At 51.7% G+C, this 17,302-nt stretch overlaps 3 protein-coding genes across 4 annotated transcripts in view; 2 read left to right on the top strand and 1 right to left on the bottom strand.

Moving 5' to 3' along the window:
* Nucleotides 1–5,274, top strand: part of CTDSPL2 (CTD small phosphatase like 2) — a 31,514-nt gene extending 26,240 nt beyond the window's left edge. The window contains exons 11-13 of the mRNA XM_036389834.2: nucleotides 2,420–2,546; nucleotides 2,760–2,855; nucleotides 3,311–5,274. Of these exons, the coding sequence (XP_036245727.1) occupies nucleotides 2,420–2,546; nucleotides 2,760–2,855; nucleotides 3,311–3,376 (289 nt within the window). The 3' untranslated portion in view covers nucleotides 3,377–5,274. The remainder of the gene's footprint in view (nucleotides 1–2,419; nucleotides 2,547–2,759; nucleotides 2,856–3,310) is intronic.
* Nucleotides 5,275–7,687: 2,413 nt separating this feature from the next.
* EIF3J (eukaryotic translation initiation factor 3 subunit J) lies at nucleotides 7,688–15,679 on the top strand. Its single transcript, XM_036389844.2, has 8 exons — nucleotides 7,688–7,779; nucleotides 7,868–7,968; nucleotides 11,483–11,540; nucleotides 11,764–11,855; nucleotides 12,266–12,380; nucleotides 13,187–13,345; nucleotides 14,302–14,375; nucleotides 14,684–15,679. The coding sequence occupies exons 1-8, from the start codon at nucleotides 7,752–7,754 to the stop codon at nucleotides 14,810–14,812; spliced, it is 756 nt and encodes a 251-aa protein (XP_036245737.1). The 5' UTR covers nucleotides 7,688–7,751; the 3' UTR covers nucleotides 14,813–15,679.
* A 444-nt stretch (nucleotides 15,680–16,123) lies between these two features.
* Nucleotides 16,124–17,302, bottom strand: part of SPG11 (SPG11 vesicle trafficking associated, spatacsin) — a 31,319-nt gene continuing 30,140 nt past the window's right edge. For both annotated transcript variants that reach the window (XM_036389840.2, XM_036389842.2), the window contains 2 exons: nucleotides 17,049–17,200; nucleotides 16,124–16,508 (listed from right to left, as the gene is read on the bottom strand). In XM_036389840.2, the coding sequence (XP_036245733.1) occupies nucleotides 16,325–16,508; nucleotides 17,049–17,200 (336 nt within the window). In that variant the 3' untranslated portion in view covers nucleotides 16,124–16,324. The remainder of the gene's footprint in view (nucleotides 16,509–17,048; nucleotides 17,201–17,302) is intronic.

Here is a 17,302-nt window from a genome sequence, read left to right as displayed (position 1 = left end):
GCTTTTACAATCAGCATCCTTTTAATTCTCATTCAGTCACAAAATCATTTGTCTGTTGGTTTTGTATTGGAGCTGGTTTGGCTTTTCATTTCTCATTACTGAGCTTTGTTGGGAAGTGTTGGCTTTTCTAGTTCCTTAGGGCAGAAGGAAATTCCAGGGGTGAGATTCTGTCTCTCTCACCTGGCAGGGGGACTGTACCTGGCAATGCTGGATCCAAACTGATTTCAGCTCAGGGCTTTCCCTGTGTGGGGTGTCCAGGCCAGGGAAGCCCTCCCTGGTGGGGACACCCCAGAGGATGGTGCCCAGTAGGGCATGGCACTCCAGGACAGTGTGTGGGGCTGTGTCCAGGTGTCACACACACCTTGCTGCAGGCAGAACAGTGTGTGGGGCTGTGTCCAGGTGTCACACACACCTTACTGCAGGCAGAACAGTGTGTGGGGCTGTGTCCAGGTGTGGCTGTGTCCAGGTGTGGCTGTGTCCATGTGTCACACACACCTTGCTGCAGACAGGACAGTGTGTGTGGCTGTGTCCCTGTGTGGCTGTGTCCAGGTGTGGCTGTGTCCCTGTGTGGCTGTGTCCAGGTGTCCCTGTGTCCCTGTGTGGCTGTGTCCAGGTGTCCCTGTGTCCATGTGTGGCTGTGTCCAGGTGTGGCTGTGTCCATGTGTGGCTGTGTCCAGGTGTGGCTGTGTCCAGGTGTGGCTGTGTCCATGTGTGGCTGTGTCCAGGTGTCCCTGTGTCCCTGTGGGGCTGTGTCCAGGTGTGGCTGTGTCCCTGTGTGGCTGTGTCCCTGTGTGGCTGTGTCCAGGTGGGGCTGTGTCCAGGTGTCCCTGTGTCCCTGTGTGGCTGTGTCCAGGTGTGGCTGTGTCCAGGTGTCACACCTTGCTGCAGACAGGACAGTGTGTGGGGCTGTGTCCAGGTGGGGCTGTGTCCAGGTGTCCCTGTGTCCCTGTGTGGCTGTGTCCCTGTGTGGCTGTGTCCAGGTGTGGCTGTGTCCATGTGTGGCTGTGTCCAGGTGGGGCTGTGTCCAGGTGTCCCTGTGTCCCTGTGTGGCTGTGTCCCTGTGTCCCTGTGTCCAGGTGGGGCTGTGTCCCTGTGTGGCTGTGTCCAGGTGTGGCTGTGTCCATGTGTGGCTGTGTCCAGGTGGGGCTGTGTCCCTGTGTCCCTGTGTCCAGGTGTGGCTGTGTCCCGGTGTCACACCTTGCTGCAGACAGGACAGTGTGTGTGGCTGTGTCCCTGTGTGGCTGTGTCCAGGTGTGGCTGTATCCCGGTGTCACACCTTGCTGCAGACAGGACAGTGTGTGTGGCTGTGTCCCTGTGTCCCTGTGTCCAGGTGGGGCTGTGTCCCTGTGTCCCTGTGTCCCTGTGTGGCTGTGTCCAGGTGTCACACCTTGCTGCAGACACCTGATCCAGCCCGCAGGGCTCTGATGCTCCTGGCACAGGGCAGAGCCAATGGCACAAGCAGCAGCAGGGAGCCTGCAGAGGTGTTCCTGTGCTGCCTGGCTCTGGCTGGGGCTGCTGTGGCTGGGCTCACTGGGCTCTGCCACCAGCCCCAGTGCCTGCCAGGCCCCACACGTGTGACTCACACTCTATATATAAATGCAGCAGCTCGCTTCCCTCCATGGCAACGTGGGCAGCTCAGCTCCTGCATGGAATTAGGCACACTGTGCAGCTCCTGAGCACTCATTTAAATATACAGGCAGCCTGGAGGGGCTGCTCTGCAGTGGGGCTGGGCAGCACCAAATCTGCCTACTTTGCAATTTATGGTTCTGTGGATATGCCATGGGATGGGAGTTTTATTCCTGCTGGGTTCTCAATCAGAGTCCTCTTAGTCAATCTGTCCATTCCTTCTGTCATGAATTACACAGGAGCTGGCTGATGGCAAAGGAAGGAGGTGGTGATGGGATGTTTTGGCCCCAAGGTTTTGTTTTTTTGAGGTGTAATAACTGAAATAGGTTAATTGCCAGCAGAGGTGCAACAGGGAAGGAAACATTCCTTGTGACACTTTGTGTTCTGTGAGGTGGCACAGGGAGGCTCTGTTCTGAGAGGGCTGGGACAGAATAAAGGGATAATAAACCCCAATAAATAATAAACCCACTGGCTCTGTGGAGCACCACCTCTGTGGAGCTTGGCAGATCCTTGGGGTGTTCTTGGGTCCCTTCGTTGGCCTGTCTGGGAACGGGGTCAGAAAGAAGAGCCTGAATAAATACAAACACCCACCCCAGACCTGGGTTAGTGCAAAATCAAATAACTGGGAATTTTACCAGTAAAAAGCTCTAAAGAGAACAGAAAAGGGGAACAATTCTCTAACAGGAGATGGGAAGAGAAAAAAACTGGATAATGCTTGGCAAAGCTGTGTGTTCTGGGTGCAGTGTGGATGTAGTCCTTGGCCTCATTGATGAGTGTTTTCCTTTAACGACAGGCATCGACTCTTCCGTGAGCATTGTGTGTGTGTACAAGGGAATTACATCAAGGATTTGAACATCCTGGGCAGAGACCTCTCCAAAACCATCATCATTGACAATTCACCGCAAGCCTTTGCTTACCAGGTGAGGGGCTGGGGCAGGGGACACCTCAGGGGGACAGGGAAATGTAAGTCTGGGGCTTGGTATTGAAGTCTGCAAACCAAACTGTGGGGAAAACACTCAGGAATCTGTAACTTGGAAACATTTTTCCCCCAAATGCTATTTCACAAGTCTTATTTGTAGATAAATTAAATATAAATTGTGTGTTGATGAATTTTTTTTGTATTTTAACTTCAGCTTTCCAATGGAATTCCTATAGAAAGCTGGTTCATGGATAAAAATGATAATGAACTCCTAAAGTTGATTCCATTTCTGGAGAAACTAGTAGAGCTGGTAAGTGTTTGCTTTCTTGGCTTTTCCCAGAACTGTCAGAGAGTTCCTTTAATATTTTCACCTATTGTTAAGGCTTTCTGAGTCACTGAGGTTGAGGCTGCTGAAGATCCAGGGACGTGTTCACACAGCAAAAGGGGGCTTGTCACTGCTGACTGTGCTGAAAATGCAGGGCTGTGGGACTGTGACATCAGTCGCCAGGAAATTGGGAACCTCTGAGCGTTTTGATGCCATAGTGCCTGTTGCTGGCTGTGCTGTGTGCCTTTGCTCCTGAAAGGCCAATAAATCACTCCTGAGCTCTTGTGGGTGCTGTGGAGTTGTTTCTGTAAGTCTCTGGAATGGCATCATCCCTGTGTTCTGTTTGTTTGTGTGTTCAGAGAGGGGTGTCAGGCGAGGAGCCCTGCTGCAGTGGGGTTCTGGCTGTGCTCCTTCTCCTAATGCCGCCCTTTCCCCCACAGAACGAAGACGTCCGACCTCACATCAGAGACAGATTTCGCTTGCATGATTTGCTACCCCCCGATTAAAGCCCGTGCTCGCGCTGCCGAGGGGAGGAAATGCAGGACCCTGTTGGACTAATACAAAACATTGCCATTACTGTTGAAATTTTGCATTTTTGTACCCCGTCTTGCTTTTCTTATCTTTGGTGCCCAACAATGATCAAGGGTTACAGAAAGAGACTTTCTACACCTGAGGTTGCCGCCATCAGTACAATCCAGTACCCGCAGTAGGGAGGCTAGAACAGAAAAGTCTTTAGAACTAGTGCAACTCCAAGGAAATTTTTTATGTACAGGACATCTGCAGTTTATAAAGAAAATTCTGTTTCTGCCACCAGCAGTTTGACCTGTAGAAACACAGGATTTTATGATACAACAGAGATTGAAAACGGACTCGGATTTTCTCTCTGTTCGGTGCTCTAAGTGGGTTTGTAGCCACTTTTCTGTTACTTTTAAGATTCTCATTTCAACAGGAATGGCCAGTAAAAGTTGTTTTATTTTTCCTGTTAAGGTTTATAACCTTTTTACATTTTTGACCTGTATTAGATTAGAATTTCATTATGCATTCCTTTTAGTTGAGGCGCTTCATAGTTTTTCTGGAAATAGCCAAATTTTGTTAGTTTTTTATTAAACAGTTGGCTGGCCGTTTCCCTGCTTTGTCTGCCTGCATCCTGTATATTTGTTTAAAAATATTCTCTAGTTTTAGCCCACGTAAGTTTCATTTAGAAAGAAAAAAAAAAAAAAAAAAGAAACCCTGCATTTATATTTTCTTTCTGTAATATTCTACTGTAGTTGAAAACCTTTTCAAAAAAATCAAGAGACTGGCTAGATAAGACGAAGATAAGAATTACTAACGTTGGGAATATCCTAAACCATTGCGATGGCACGTCCTCTGGACAGAGCACAGCTGGCAGTGGCACCACGATGGACAAGGAATACCTCACCCTCTGCTGTGCCCGGGGCCCGGGCAGGACGGGCTGCTCACCTGGCAGCTGTGGCCAGGCCGCCCCGGGCAGGGCTCCTGTGACACTCCTGGTTCCAAGCAGCCTCTCCGGGGCAGGGCTGCCCTGCCATCCCACTGGTTTCCGAGGGAACAGCCCGGCCCTGGCTCCTAATGCAGCGCCCCGGAGGGATATTTTTGTAGCGGTGGGAGTCGCCTTTCCCGGAGGCTTTTTACGGAAGGTAGGATTTGTACGAGTTAGGAAGCTTTGCCTCTCGACTGCATTACCACGCCACAGGCTCGGACTGGTTTTGTGTAAAAGATGTCACAGAACGGCACTTTTTCTAAAGAGAAGTTTGCTATTTTGTATGCTTGATAAGAAAGTACAGTATTGGAAATTAAAGGTGGACAGCTGATAATTGAGAAGTATGTCAATTAATTTTTTATGTATATTACCTGTTTACTTGTACAATTTTATTGTACAAATTACATGCAGCTTCATTTTCAAATGAGTCCTTAAAATAAGGAAAATCTTTTTAGCAAAACATTTAATTTTTGTATTTTTGATTTTAAAAGGCATGAGTTATGTCAACTTTTTCCAGTGTATTAATGAAGATTTTAACTTTTCATCAGGTTGAGTGTTTTCTTACTATATTATCTGTTGTGTATGTAGCTAGCACATGGTGTCACTGAACTGTTAAAACTTAGCATGTAGAGCAAGCCTGTTTTGTGGAAAATCCTTATTCATTAAAAACAAAATCATCATGGCAGATTTTCTGCAAAAAAAGTGAAAACATTTGCAATTCAGAATACTGATTTTTTTTTTTTTTTGTATTTAAAGAAAGGTATTTTGCTTGCAGGAAAGAAATACTACAGATTCATTTTAATGAGAATCTTTTAAATGTATTTATCTTTAGGGCATCTGGGCATCTTTACGCTGTTTGTCTTATGTCTTTATTGAAATAAAATGTACAGAACATTACCTTTACACCTGCTTGGTGCAGCTGTGTCCCCTGGGCAGCTGATGGAGAGATGGATGGATGGACTCTGGAAGGGAGGGGCAGCTTGTGTGCAGCTGCCCCTTGCTTTGCAGCCATTTCTCCCTTGTTCCTTGCGATGTAAATCTGAACCTGAGGGGTTTCAGTTCCCTGGTGAAGCTTTGCCTAACAGGGGATTATTCCTCCCAGTTTCTCCACATCACAGAACTGCTGTAAAATTCACAGATCTGCCAGAAGGAGCCCAGCTTTAGCTCACGGCCTTTTCCAGCTGTGGCGGGATGTTCACCCGTTCCAGGAACATCCCCAGGTCCTCTGTGGCTCCAGCCATCCCAGAAGTGCTTCCAGAGCTGAGCAAACCAAAGGCATGTTGCACTTTCCAGCTGTGTGTGTGCTGTGCCCGTCAGATCCGCGAGGGAATCCCGAATGTGAACGAGGGGATGTGGTTCTGCAGCGGTGCACAGCGGGACTGACAGAGATGCTTGGTAAACATATTAAATATTCATATTTTCCTGTGCTGCAAGCCTGGTGCTTATCACTGAACTCTGCAGAGTGCTTCTGCCTCCTGCACACCTTTCTGCTGTGAAGCAGACTTTTCATCCACAGGTTTTATTTCTGTTGCGTTCATCTCAAGGGGGAGTTCCCTGTTCCTGTGCCGAGCTCTGGGTCAGGCTGTGTCCCCAAAACCCCCCCTGTGCCTGGGGGGCTCAGCCAGGTGTGAGTGCCCCCGAGCAGGGCACCGTGCAGCTGGATCACTGATTCTTTATGGAATATGGTCTTGTCCTTATGGAAAGCACCACATCCTATTTCCAAAGTTCTGAATGATTTCCTTTGTGGTCTGTGCTGGCTTGTGGTGGCCTGTTTTCCGTGTCCCTGTGGATTCTGTTCCATGTCACACCTCCCAGCCCTTCGGTGGCAGTACTTGTCCAGGCCTTTGTTTTCCCAGCCTCGGTGTTCCTGCTTCCCCCACCTCGGATTCACCCCACCTGACAATTCCATTGCTTTTGGATGTGCCGGGACTGGAGTGGGAGGCGTCGAAGGCACGGATGGGGTTCAGGAAGAGCCCTGAAGTGTGGAACTGACCCTGGCGGGAGTGACAGGAGCTCTGCCATCATCGTCCCTGCCCTGCACTGCCCTGCCAGCGCCGTCCCTGCCCTGCCAGCACCGCAGCTCCGGGGCCGCAGTGGGGCCGCTGGAAACCACCGAGCTCGGGGCAGGAGGGACCCGCGGCAGCGGAGGAGTTTTTGTTCTTGGTACTTGCAAAAATGTCATTTGTGCTGATGGGGCGCAGTCTTGTAAAATACTGATGGGAAGAGAAGTCCTGTGCTACGGATTTCTGTTTCTTCTGCAATCATTTCTAGTCTACAGAAGCACAAAGATTTAATTAAATACTTATGCTCTGGATTCTGTTTTTATGATTTTTAGCTGATATCATCCTTCAGTGAGCCTCAGTTTTCTGTAAGGCAAGACTTTGCTCCTGTCAGTTTTCAGCCTTGAAGTGGAAGAAGTCCTGTCTGTGTTTTACTGTCAAGGAAAAATTTAAATATTCTGTGTAAATCCTTAGCATTCCAAATTACATATTCTTATATTAATGTATTCCAAATTACTGCACAATTCCTGGCAATTTTGTGATTATCTCCACAGCACCCTGAGGCTCTGAAACTGTGTAGACTTGGTGAGGATGTAACTTGTGACATGGTTTGAGCCGTAGGTATAGCTGTTATTATTTATATTGTCTCGAAAATGGAGAAGAACAGGAAAAGGATGATAAATTTGCAAGTCTCTATTTTCCTTTGTGTTTTCCCTAGACACGTGTGTGATTTATACAGGCGTATACAGAGATCATTGATTTGCTTTATGAAAGGCACGTTTTAAATTTATTATCTTCAGACAAAATCTATCCTCCTTTTCCGCTTCCTGGGATTCTCACAGAAGCTGGGAGCTGACAGTGAAGTGAACAATTCCAGCTTCTCTCTGTTCACGTTACAGGACAGAGGGGAGGAGAGCCTGGCGCCCCGGTGTGGGTAAACCCGCGCGTGGCGTGCCCGAGCCGTGCCGGGATGCTGCCGGGATGCTGCCGGGATCCGAGCGCGGCCGGTCCCGGCCCGGCCCGGCTCGGCTCGGCTCGGCTCCCTCCGCTCCGCTCCCGGGCTGGGCGTGCGGCGGGGCCGGGGCGGCGGCTGCGGCCCGCGAGAGCGCCGGGCGGGCGCTGCCCCGGGACAGACCGGGACTGCGGGCGGGGGAGCGGGATGCTGGGCCCAGGGCCGATCCCGATCCCGTTCTCGATCCCGGTACCGTTCCCGATCCCGTTCCCGATTCCGGTCCCGTTCCCGGTCCCGGCCCCGCCCCGTTCCCGCGCGGCGCTCAGGCCCCGCCTCTCGGGGGCGTGTCCGGGGGCGGGGCGGGGTCACTCCGCCGCCGTCCCGGCGTGCCCCGCGCGGCGCTGCCCGGCGGCCGCGGTCGGGGCAAGATGGCGGCGGAGGCGGCGGACTCGTGGGGTGGGTGCGGCGGGGCCGCGGGGCCCGGGGCCGGCGGGGGCCCCCCCGCGCCGCTCCCCGCCCCTCACCCGCGCTCCTCTCCCCACAGACGCCGACAGCTTCGAGGTGGTGGAGCCGGTGGCGAAGCGGCTGGTGCCGGGGGTGGCCGGGGACCGCTGGGCCGGCGAGGATGAGGAGGACGACGTGAAGGTGCGGCCGGGCGGGCCCCGCCGGGACCCCGCGGCGCGGCGGCTGCGGGGCCGGCTATGGGGGCGGCGGGGCGGGCGGGCCGCTGCCATATGGCGCCCGAGTGCGGGGCCGCGGGCCCAGCCGGGCGGGCGCCGGGGCGGGGGCTCGGGGCCCCGTCGGGCCGGGCCGGGCGGGTTTGCGCGGCCCCGGGCCGGGCTCGGGCCTCGGCAGGCGCCGGGGCCGGGCCGGACGCTCCCGGGGCTCCCGGGCACGGCGGCTCCGCCCGCGCGGCAGCAGCCCCAGGTCGGTCACGGTGACAAGTGGGAATGGCAGGAGCCGAGCCGCCCTGGCCGCAGCCGGTGCCGCTGCCCCGGGGCGTGCAGCGCACGGAGGGTCAGACAGGCGCTCCGGGAGCGGCACCTCCCGCTCTCTGGGGGATCCACCTGCTGCGCTCCAGCTGCTCCCCGGCTGCAGGGCACTGTGCCCCCGCTGTCTGCAGCCTTTCGGGCCCTGCGCTGTGGGTGGGATGCGCTGCTGAGGCGTCGGGACGGGGTTAATGACAGCCGTGTGCTGTGCTGGTGCTTCTGCTGCTGACCAGAAGCTTCTGTGCTCTACCAGCACGTCTTTTCCGCCCGATTTTCCTGCTTCTCCACACGCCACGAGGTGGGATCTTGCCGTGTTTCAGCGTGGTGTCTGCACGGCAGTGGGATAAAACGTGCGGATGATCATTGCTGGTGCTTCTGCAGGCAGAGCTCCCTCAAAGGCTGTTTGCTCCTGCTCGGCTCCCCTTGGCAGGCTGGTGGTGCCACAAAAACCTCCATATTCGTATGGATAGTGCTAAGGCCTGCCAGGGAATGCACAAGGAGCGCACCAGATGGGTTTCAGGGCCAGGCTGGACAGGGCTTGCAGCAGCCTGGGACGGTGGAAGGAGTCCCTGCCCAGGGCAGAAGGTGGTGCTGGGTGGTCTCTGAGGTCCCTGGGGACCCAAACCATCCCGGGGTTCTGTCAGTGGAATAAGGTGACTACAAAAGACCTTTTTGTTTTCTCCAGCCCTAGGACATTGTAACACTGGGTGAGGACTCAGGGTTGGTTTTGAGGACACTGTTACCAGAATCTCTGAAAAGCACCAGCAGTTTTTCTTGGGGCTCAGGTGGAGTTCTTCCCATAAACAGTACGGGAAAAGTATTTCATCTTTTAAAAACCCTGAAGTTAGCACATTTCTGTGATTCTGTGTGTAACTTTCCTTCTTAAATTGAATAGTAGCCCCAGCCCAGTGTCCCAGGTGTCACATTAGAGCAGCAGGACAAGGACAGGTGTGTGCACAGCAGCTCCAGGCACTGGGAATGGCTGTGGGCAGCGTGGAACTGCAGGGGTAGAAGTGGCACAGGTGTGTGTGATTGACAGCTCTGTGACTGACAGGTGTGTACAGACACCTGTAGCTCAGACTGTTTGTGACATTTGCTTTTCCTCCTTCCTTAGAAAGTGAGAAACTTTCCTGCTGGATAGAATGTGTCCAGGAGAACTGGACCAGAGTGGTTCTCTTGGAGACACCTGAGGGGTCTCTGTCTGTTTAATGAAGGAGCAAACATTCCCCACATGGAATCCCAGAATGGTTTGGGTTGGAGGGGACCTTAAATCCCATCCAGTGCCACCCCTGCCACAGCAGGAACACCTTCCACTGCTCCAAGCCCTGTGCAGCCTGGCCTTGGGCACTGCCAGGGACCCAGGGGCAGCCTCAGCTGTGCTGGGAGTTCCATCCCAGTCCCTCCCCACCCTCCCAGGGAACAATCCCTTTCCAATATCTCATCCATCCCTGCCCTCTGGCAGTGGGAAGACATTTCACATCTTACACGTACTTTAATGCAGTTGCTTAACTATTTCCAAGGGATTATGGGTTTAGTGCCAGAGCTGCATCTAGAGAGGATCCAGCAAGGAAAGGTGTTTTATTTTGGTTTATTTTCCTTTGGTTTGCTCCTCCTGCCAGACTCCCAAAGGCCCCTGCTCAGGCCCTGGATCCCTCAGTGCCAGGGCCCACATGGGGAAATCCCCACGTGAGGGAGATGACGTGGTCTAAAGTGGCAGCACAAAGTGTTTTCTGGCCATGGCTTTCCTAAGGCATCTCACATTGTGGAATGTGCTTTGTAGCTGCAGATCTGTGTTTTGGAAGGTTTTTGAGTAATGAACTTGCAGTAACTGTTAATTTGGGAAACGTCAACTTCCCGGGTTTAAAATTAGCACCTTTGGTAACAAAACTCCTCTCAGTGTTCCCCAGCACATGTTCCCCAGAAGTCAGGCCTGCTGCCAGGAATTTTCATCTATTGACTCAGGGCTGGCACAGCCAGAGCAGGGCAGGGCCTGCTCCATCCCAGAGCTCGGCTGGAGCTGGGAGCCAGTGCCCGGTCCCAGCCACAGGGAGGATGTTCCTGGGCGGGTGAAGGACACAGAAACAGTGTTGAAATACTGGGAATGAATGTGTTCTCTGGGAATTACTGTATCACTGCAAGGACACAGCGCTGGGGCAGTTGGCTCTTCCTGCCAGAGAGCTCCCTGGCTTTATAAACTAGGCCTGGCTGGCAGGACTTGGTATTCCCTGGCTTTATAAACCAGGCCTGGCTGGCAGGACTTGGTATTCCCTGGGTTCATGAGCCAGGCCTGGCTGGCAGGACTTGGTATTCCCTGGGTTCATGAGCCAGGCAAGGCTGGCAGGATGGGATTGGGGCACATCTCATGGCATCGAGTCCTTGCCCACGTGCCCTCTGTGAAGTGTCCCAGACATCCCAGTGCCATGGATGAATCCCTCATGGCCAGGCTGCCCTTCCCCTGCAGTTTGCATCTGACTCGCAGCCTGGCCGGGCTGGGGCTGAGGCAGCTCCTCAGTGCCGAGTGGAGCTGTTTAAGCAGTGGGTGTAGCAAAGTTAATTAGATGTGAGCTAAAATAATGCTGCTCCAAATTCAAGTCAGCTCCATGGAATGTGGAAGGGAAGCCGAGTCCCCTACAGGTGCCAATTATCCGGGCTGAGCTGGTGGAAGGACTCGGTGTCTCCTTGCTTGGATCAGCACATCCCGGTGCAACGTGGAGCTCTGCACCACTGCCTCTGCTGGGGCCTCCCAGAAAATCCCTGCAGCCATGGGAAGCTTTTCCCAGCCTAGGAGAGGGGCCCTGGATGCTGTAGGACAGAACAGCCTGTGCTGCTCTGACGTGGTTTCAGTTGAAAACTCTGGGGGTTTCCGGCAGGGCCCCCATCCCTCAGGGATGTTCAGTGTCTCAAAATGCCAGAAATGAGAATAAAGTCCTGTTTGTGTCAGTGGTGTTTGACTGTTTGTGACCTGCCTGTTGTAATGACTGGCACAAGATGGTTGTTTGACCAAAACCTGCCTTTTTCATAGTAGGAACTGGCCCCAATCAGTGTGGACAGCTCCAAAAACCCCTGAGGTCCAGCTCCCATGGCTCTCTCACCCTGATACCAGATCAGTGGGTTTGTGGGCTCTGGAGGAGGTGACATGCATCTGTAAAAGGATCTTCACTATTTTGCAGGATAACTGGGATGATGAGGAGGAAGAGGAGGAGGTGAAGGAGACAGAGGTAAAACAAGGTGAGACTTTAAGATAACCCCTGGCTCTGTATCAGCATGGGAGCAGGCACTGGATGTGTCTGGGGTGTGTGAGGATCAAACTGGAGCGGGGCTGGGGCTGGGTTTGACAGAAATGTCTTTAACTCTGCTCAGAACTGAGCTTCCAGTGTTTCTGTGGTTGTGTAGGGGAAAAAAAAATTCATCAGACTTCTGAGAGCTGTGTTTGTTGTTCCACCCTTTACAGAACCGAAAGTTTCAGAAAAAAAGAAAATAGCAGAAAAAATCAAAGAAAAAGAAAAGCTACAAAAGAAAAAGCAAGAAGAGCTTAAAAAAAGGGTAACTCCTGATTTCTTCTGGGTCACATAAAATTCAGAGGGCGGGTTTGATTTGGTTTTTTAGAGGTTGAGCAAGATCTGAAAAGGTCTTGACTCATCTGATAAACCAAACTTAGGTCTTGTAAGTGATCCCGTTCTGGGGCTGGGAGCTTTAATTCCCGCATAGTTTAAGCAGTGATTGGATCAGTGTTATCCCAGTTCCTTTGTGTGCAGCACGTGATGGAACAGCCAGGAGTGGGAGTTTGGTGTTTCTTCCCATTCCTTGTGAAATGAACAATTTATGGAGACTGCAGGGAACGGGTCCCAGGTTTTCCATGTGCCCCGAGTCGAGGCAGCAGTGAGTGCTGCAGTGGCTCTGGAGAAGGCACCATGTCTGTAGCGTGCCACCTTCTCTGTGTGCTCTCCCTGCAGTTAGAGGCACCTGAGGAACAGAAGGAGCTCACACCAGAAGAACAGTTGGCAGACAAACTACGGCTAAAGAAGTTACAAGAGGAGTCGGACCTGGAGCTGGCAAAGGAAACCTTCGGTGAGTTAAAGCAGCAGGAAATAAATAAACCCCTGGGACCCTGCAAAGCATGAGCAGGGTTTGGCTCTCAGCACGCAGAGTTGTGGCACTGAGAACAAAGAAGTAGCAAAGATGCTGATGCACAGCAGCATTCCTCAAACTGGAAGAGTTTCCTTAATTATGGTGAATGATTCAGCTCATTGCTCGGGGGAGGTTGTCACAGATCTTGGGGGGTGTGCACAGCTGCAAAGAACCAGCTGAGTTCTGCACTCAGGAGGCTGAGGCAGGAATTGTTCATGTGAGGGAAAAGGTGCAGGTTTTCCAGAGAACAGGAATAGCTGGGTCAAATTACTGAGTTTGACTCGGCTTCAAAAATTGTTGGACAGAGGCTTTGGACAAGGGCATGGAGTGACAGAACAAGGGGGAATGGCTTTCCACTGACAAAGGGCAGTGTTAAGTGGGATATTGGGCAGGAATTGTTCCTTGTGAGGAGGGGTAGGCCCTGGCACAGGGTGCCCAGAGAAGCTGTGGCTGCCCCTGGATCCCTGGAAGTGCCCAAGATCAGGTTGGATGGACTTGGAGCAACCTGGGCTAGTGGAAGGTGTCCCTGCCCTGCCAGAGTGGCACTGGATGGGGTTAACCCTTCCAACCCAGACCATTCAGGGTTTCTATGAAATGACTGAGTTTTGCAGCAAACTTCCTTCTTTCCTGTAAGGCCAGGGATGGGCCCTGGCTGTAGGGGAGCGGAGCTCGGGGAGGTGGGGGCCAGGCCCGCTTTGAGGGCTCACAGCTCATGTTCTGTGTAACAGCCCTGCCTGTCCCTGCAGGTGTAAATAGCACTTGTGGAATAGATGCCATGAACCCCTCTTCAAAAGATGACTTCACGGAATTTGGGAAGCTGCTCAAGGAGAAGATCACACAGTACGAGAAGTCCTTACATTACGCCGGGTTTTTGGAAGCGTTGCTTCGGGACGTCTGTATTTCCTGTAAGTGCAGACAGCCCCAGCTCTACTGCCAGAGCTGGCTGCAGCTGAGGTAGAAAACGTGCTGTGGTAGTGCTCAGAGGGGATTGCTCTGTTAGTTTGTACTAAGTGAGGCACTGACCTGATTCCATTCCCGCAGACTCCACTAAGGATCCTCTCCTCGTGCAAGAGTACTCTTTCTGCACGTTGGTTAGAGACAGTTCTCTGAAAAGTGTGAATTTTTATGCTGATCCAAACCCTGCATGTTTTTCTTGAAGCCATTTCTAAAATAGTAATAGGAGTAAATTTTCTGAGGCAGATAATTTGTGTACTTCATTTAGAGGGAAACTATTACAAAATCAAGTTCATGTAATTCTGGAGCTGCAGATTAACTGTTCTGGAATTCAGCATGTAACTATACAGAGATGAAGTAATTTAAACTCCTATTCCCAGTGCCCTGGTGGCTGGAGCAGTGGCTGGGATGGTTCCCTGTCCTGTACCCAGTTGTCCTTCAGGGAGGGGTAACTCGATCCCAGGAGGAGCTGCCTACATCCATCATCCCAGCTGGCAGCTTCCAGAGCTCCTAACAGGAGGCACTGCCAGCCTCTCGCACCACTTATTGATAAACAGAATAATTTATTGTTAATCCAGTGCTCCTTTTAATACATTTTACTGTATTTTACTGTCTCCATATTTTACTGTTCAAATGTCTCTATAAAACCCTTGTGTTCAGTGACTTTATTTGCAAGTTTTACCTTCTACAAGGCTCAGGCTTCCAAGGAACCAGCTGGAATCTTTGTTGGGATTGTAAGGACCAGAACCACCCACTCTGTGTTCTGCTGATTTAAATCAAGTAATTGCCCATAGTTACACTAATGCTTATTTCTAGTTTTAGAGACTGTGGATGTTACTTAACTGCCTTATAAGAACAAAATTGATAAGGAATCTTTTTTTTTTTTCCTTTTTCTTCCCTGATGCAGTGGAGGTGGATGATTTGAAAAAGATCACAAACACTCTGACAGTATTATGCAGTGAAAAACAAAAACAAGAGAAGGTAAGGCTGGGGCTATTCCTCAGGGATCACAGCCCCTGCTTGGGGCTCCCCTGCATTCATTAGTTACTTGTTGAGAGTCCAGGGGAAATAGATGAAAGGCAAAGGGTGGCAGGGCTGTGCTGCAGGGGGCTGGGGACACCTGGAACTGTCACAGCTTTCCTAAAAAGAGAAATCGTGGGGTGGAAACCATCAGCAGGGCCACGCTCAGTGCAGGGGCTGTGGCAGCTCAGTGCCACTGGGCTGAGCCTGGCTGGGGTAGTGACAGAGCTCTGGGCCTGTGCAATAACCACCCTGTCCTCTTGGCACAGAATAAAGCCAAAAAGAAGAAAAAAGGTGTTGTGCCTGGCGGAGGGCTGAAGGCGACGATGAAAGACGACCTGGCCGACTACGGCGGCTATGACGGCGAGTACGTACAAGACTTTGAAGACTTCATGTGACATTTATCTCCCTTCTGTTGTCTTTCTGTTGCCCATAATCCCTTAAACATGTAGCACAACCTTTCTTCCTCTAAATTCTGCCAAATGCTACAATCAGAATTGCAGTATCTGTGTGCTGGGGGCTGGAGGTGCTGGGTCCGGGCGGGAGCTCCGGGCGGGGGTAGAACGGACAAGGTCTGTAAATTGCAGTTAAAAACCCAAAATTCTGATAATGGGCACTGCTGCTATTCATAGCAACAGCCACTAAATCGGGAAGGAATTGGAACAAGGTGAAGGATTATAACCAGCACAGCTCCATGACATGGCCTTAACTGTTTCTGCTCCAGGGCCAGGGCTGAGCAAGAGCAGTTTGCAGCAAGGGCAGGGTGTGCACGTAGAGTTCCAGTCGCTTTGTCTTGAGTTAGAGCTTGAGGATTTCAGTATTTTGGGAAGGGAACTGCTAACTTCAGTGTGGAATACTGCACCTGGGAGCCTGTCCCCTGGGACAGCCACTGCTCCAGAGCCTGACACCTGAACAGCACCTGGTGGGGCAGAGCAAGGCAAAACCCACTTGTGTCTCAAGGATGAAGTTTATTTAGTTCCAGTCATTTAAATTTCTACTAATGCAGCTGTCTGGGTTGGGTGTTCTTTAACAGTTAATTAAGGGGTTAAGTGTAAAAGAAAAACCAAGCCACATGAATTCCTTGGGGCTCTCCTGGGTTGTGGTGGGTCTCTCACAACTCGGCCGTTTTCTTTCATTAAAAACCAAACTTGCTTAGCAAACTGCAGCAGTTCCTACAGTTGGGCAAATTGTTATGTTAACAATTACAACATCTGCAATGTTTTATAAAGCAACTAATTTAATAAAAATCACTATTGAGGACTTCACCAGGCTGGCCTTGGAGCAGAGTTCTTTTTGGGGCCTGACAGGAAAAATACCTGAAGAGGGAGAGCTGCAAAGCTGAGCTGTGCTGGGAGTCTGCCCATGGCCTGGGCCTGGAAAGGAATTTATATTTAATAACTGTAAAAATACATTTGCACTTGATTATTTCTTTTACTCCCAGACAGCAGAATTAGGAATAGGCTGTTTAAGGCTGTACAAGATTTTAGAAATCAGACTGGACTCAAAGAAGACATTATTCTATTGGGTACCTGAAACCTGCAATGATTCTGCTCGTTCCACCCCCTTTGTGTGGCCATTCTGTACACCTGTTCCAGCCTCTTTGGATACAATTCCTGGGCTGCTCCCTCCCCATGCCCCTGATTTAAAGGGCTGCTGGATCCCTGCTTCACCCCCCACCTGGGCCAGTCAGTGTTTGCTGGTGACTCAAGTAATTTATAAACAATAAGATTTATTATACAAAACACAATTTTAGGTTAACACAGTCAGCATTTAACTACTTACAACCTTGTTCAGTTTTCTGGAGTAATTTTTACGGAGCAGCAGAGCGCTGTGAGCAGGCCATTGATAAAATCTGTGTAAATCAGCAGTGAGCCTGCAGCCTGTGCTCCAGGCTGGAATTCAGCTGGAATTCAGTTGGATAAGAGGTCATTGAGGCAGCAGCCAGTCTGAGGGTCCTTCAGCAGGGAGTTCACCACGTCATAGAACTTGTGGTCGTAGGCCAGCCTGTAGTAGGTGTAGATGTCCTCGCAGTGGGTGAGGAAGCGCTTCAGGTTCCTCAGGGCAGCATCAGCAGGGGCGTGCTGCTGTTTGACCCTGCAACAATTGCACATGGGAGTGGAGGCACAGAACCTCGCCAGGCCCCTGAGACTCTTGCTCTGGGCCTGCTAGAATGACATTTCAGCAAGAGGTCGCACTCAACACCTACACTTGAATCTCCTGGTTGTTTATTTGCTCTGATTCATTTTAAGGATTTGCTCTGCCCAGCCCTGAGCTCCCTCCTTGTCCAGCTCAAGGACAAGGCTGGAGCAGAGTGACGCCCATGCTGTGCCAGGAACCAAGCCTACCAACAAATCCTTCACTGGCACGGTGGGCAGGCCCTGGCACAGGGTGCCCAGAGCAGCTGGGGCTGCCCCTGGATCCCTGGAATGCCCAAGGCCAGGTTGGACATTGGGACTTGAAGCACCTGGGACAGTGGAAGGTGTCCCTGCCGTGGCATTGGATGGGCTTTAAGGTCCCTTCCCACCCAAACCATTCTGGAATTCCATCTCAAGCCCCCATAACAGGTTGGACAGTTTAACCCTTTCTCCTCCTCTCAGGGGCCCTGTGCAGGTAGAGCTGCAGAGCCTCACTCACTTCTTGGCCACCTCCTCGAAGAGGCCGGGCCGCAGCGGCCGCTGCTGCCGGAACTCCTCCAGGTACACAAAGTCCCCCCTGGTGATCACCTGCTGGAACAGAACCTCAGCCCAGTCCGGCAGGAACTCGTAGGCCTCGGCCACGATGGCTGCCTGTAGGGAGAGCAGGAACAGGACGGGGATGGCACAGAGCATTCCACACTGAGAACTCATTGCACAGAACCTTCCATGCTGAGAACTCGCTACTGGGGAGCT

The sequence above is a fragment of the Molothrus ater genome, chromosome 13, assembly GCF_012460135.2.
Source record: "Molothrus ater isolate BHLD 08-10-18 breed brown headed cowbird chromosome 13, BPBGC_Mater_1.1, whole genome shotgun sequence".
Classification (NCBI taxonomy): domain Eukaryota; kingdom Metazoa; phylum Chordata; class Aves; order Passeriformes; family Icteridae; genus Molothrus; species Molothrus ater.
The sequence above is the reverse complement of the archived record's forward strand: the minus strand, read 5'-3'. Positions and strand labels throughout refer to the sequence as shown.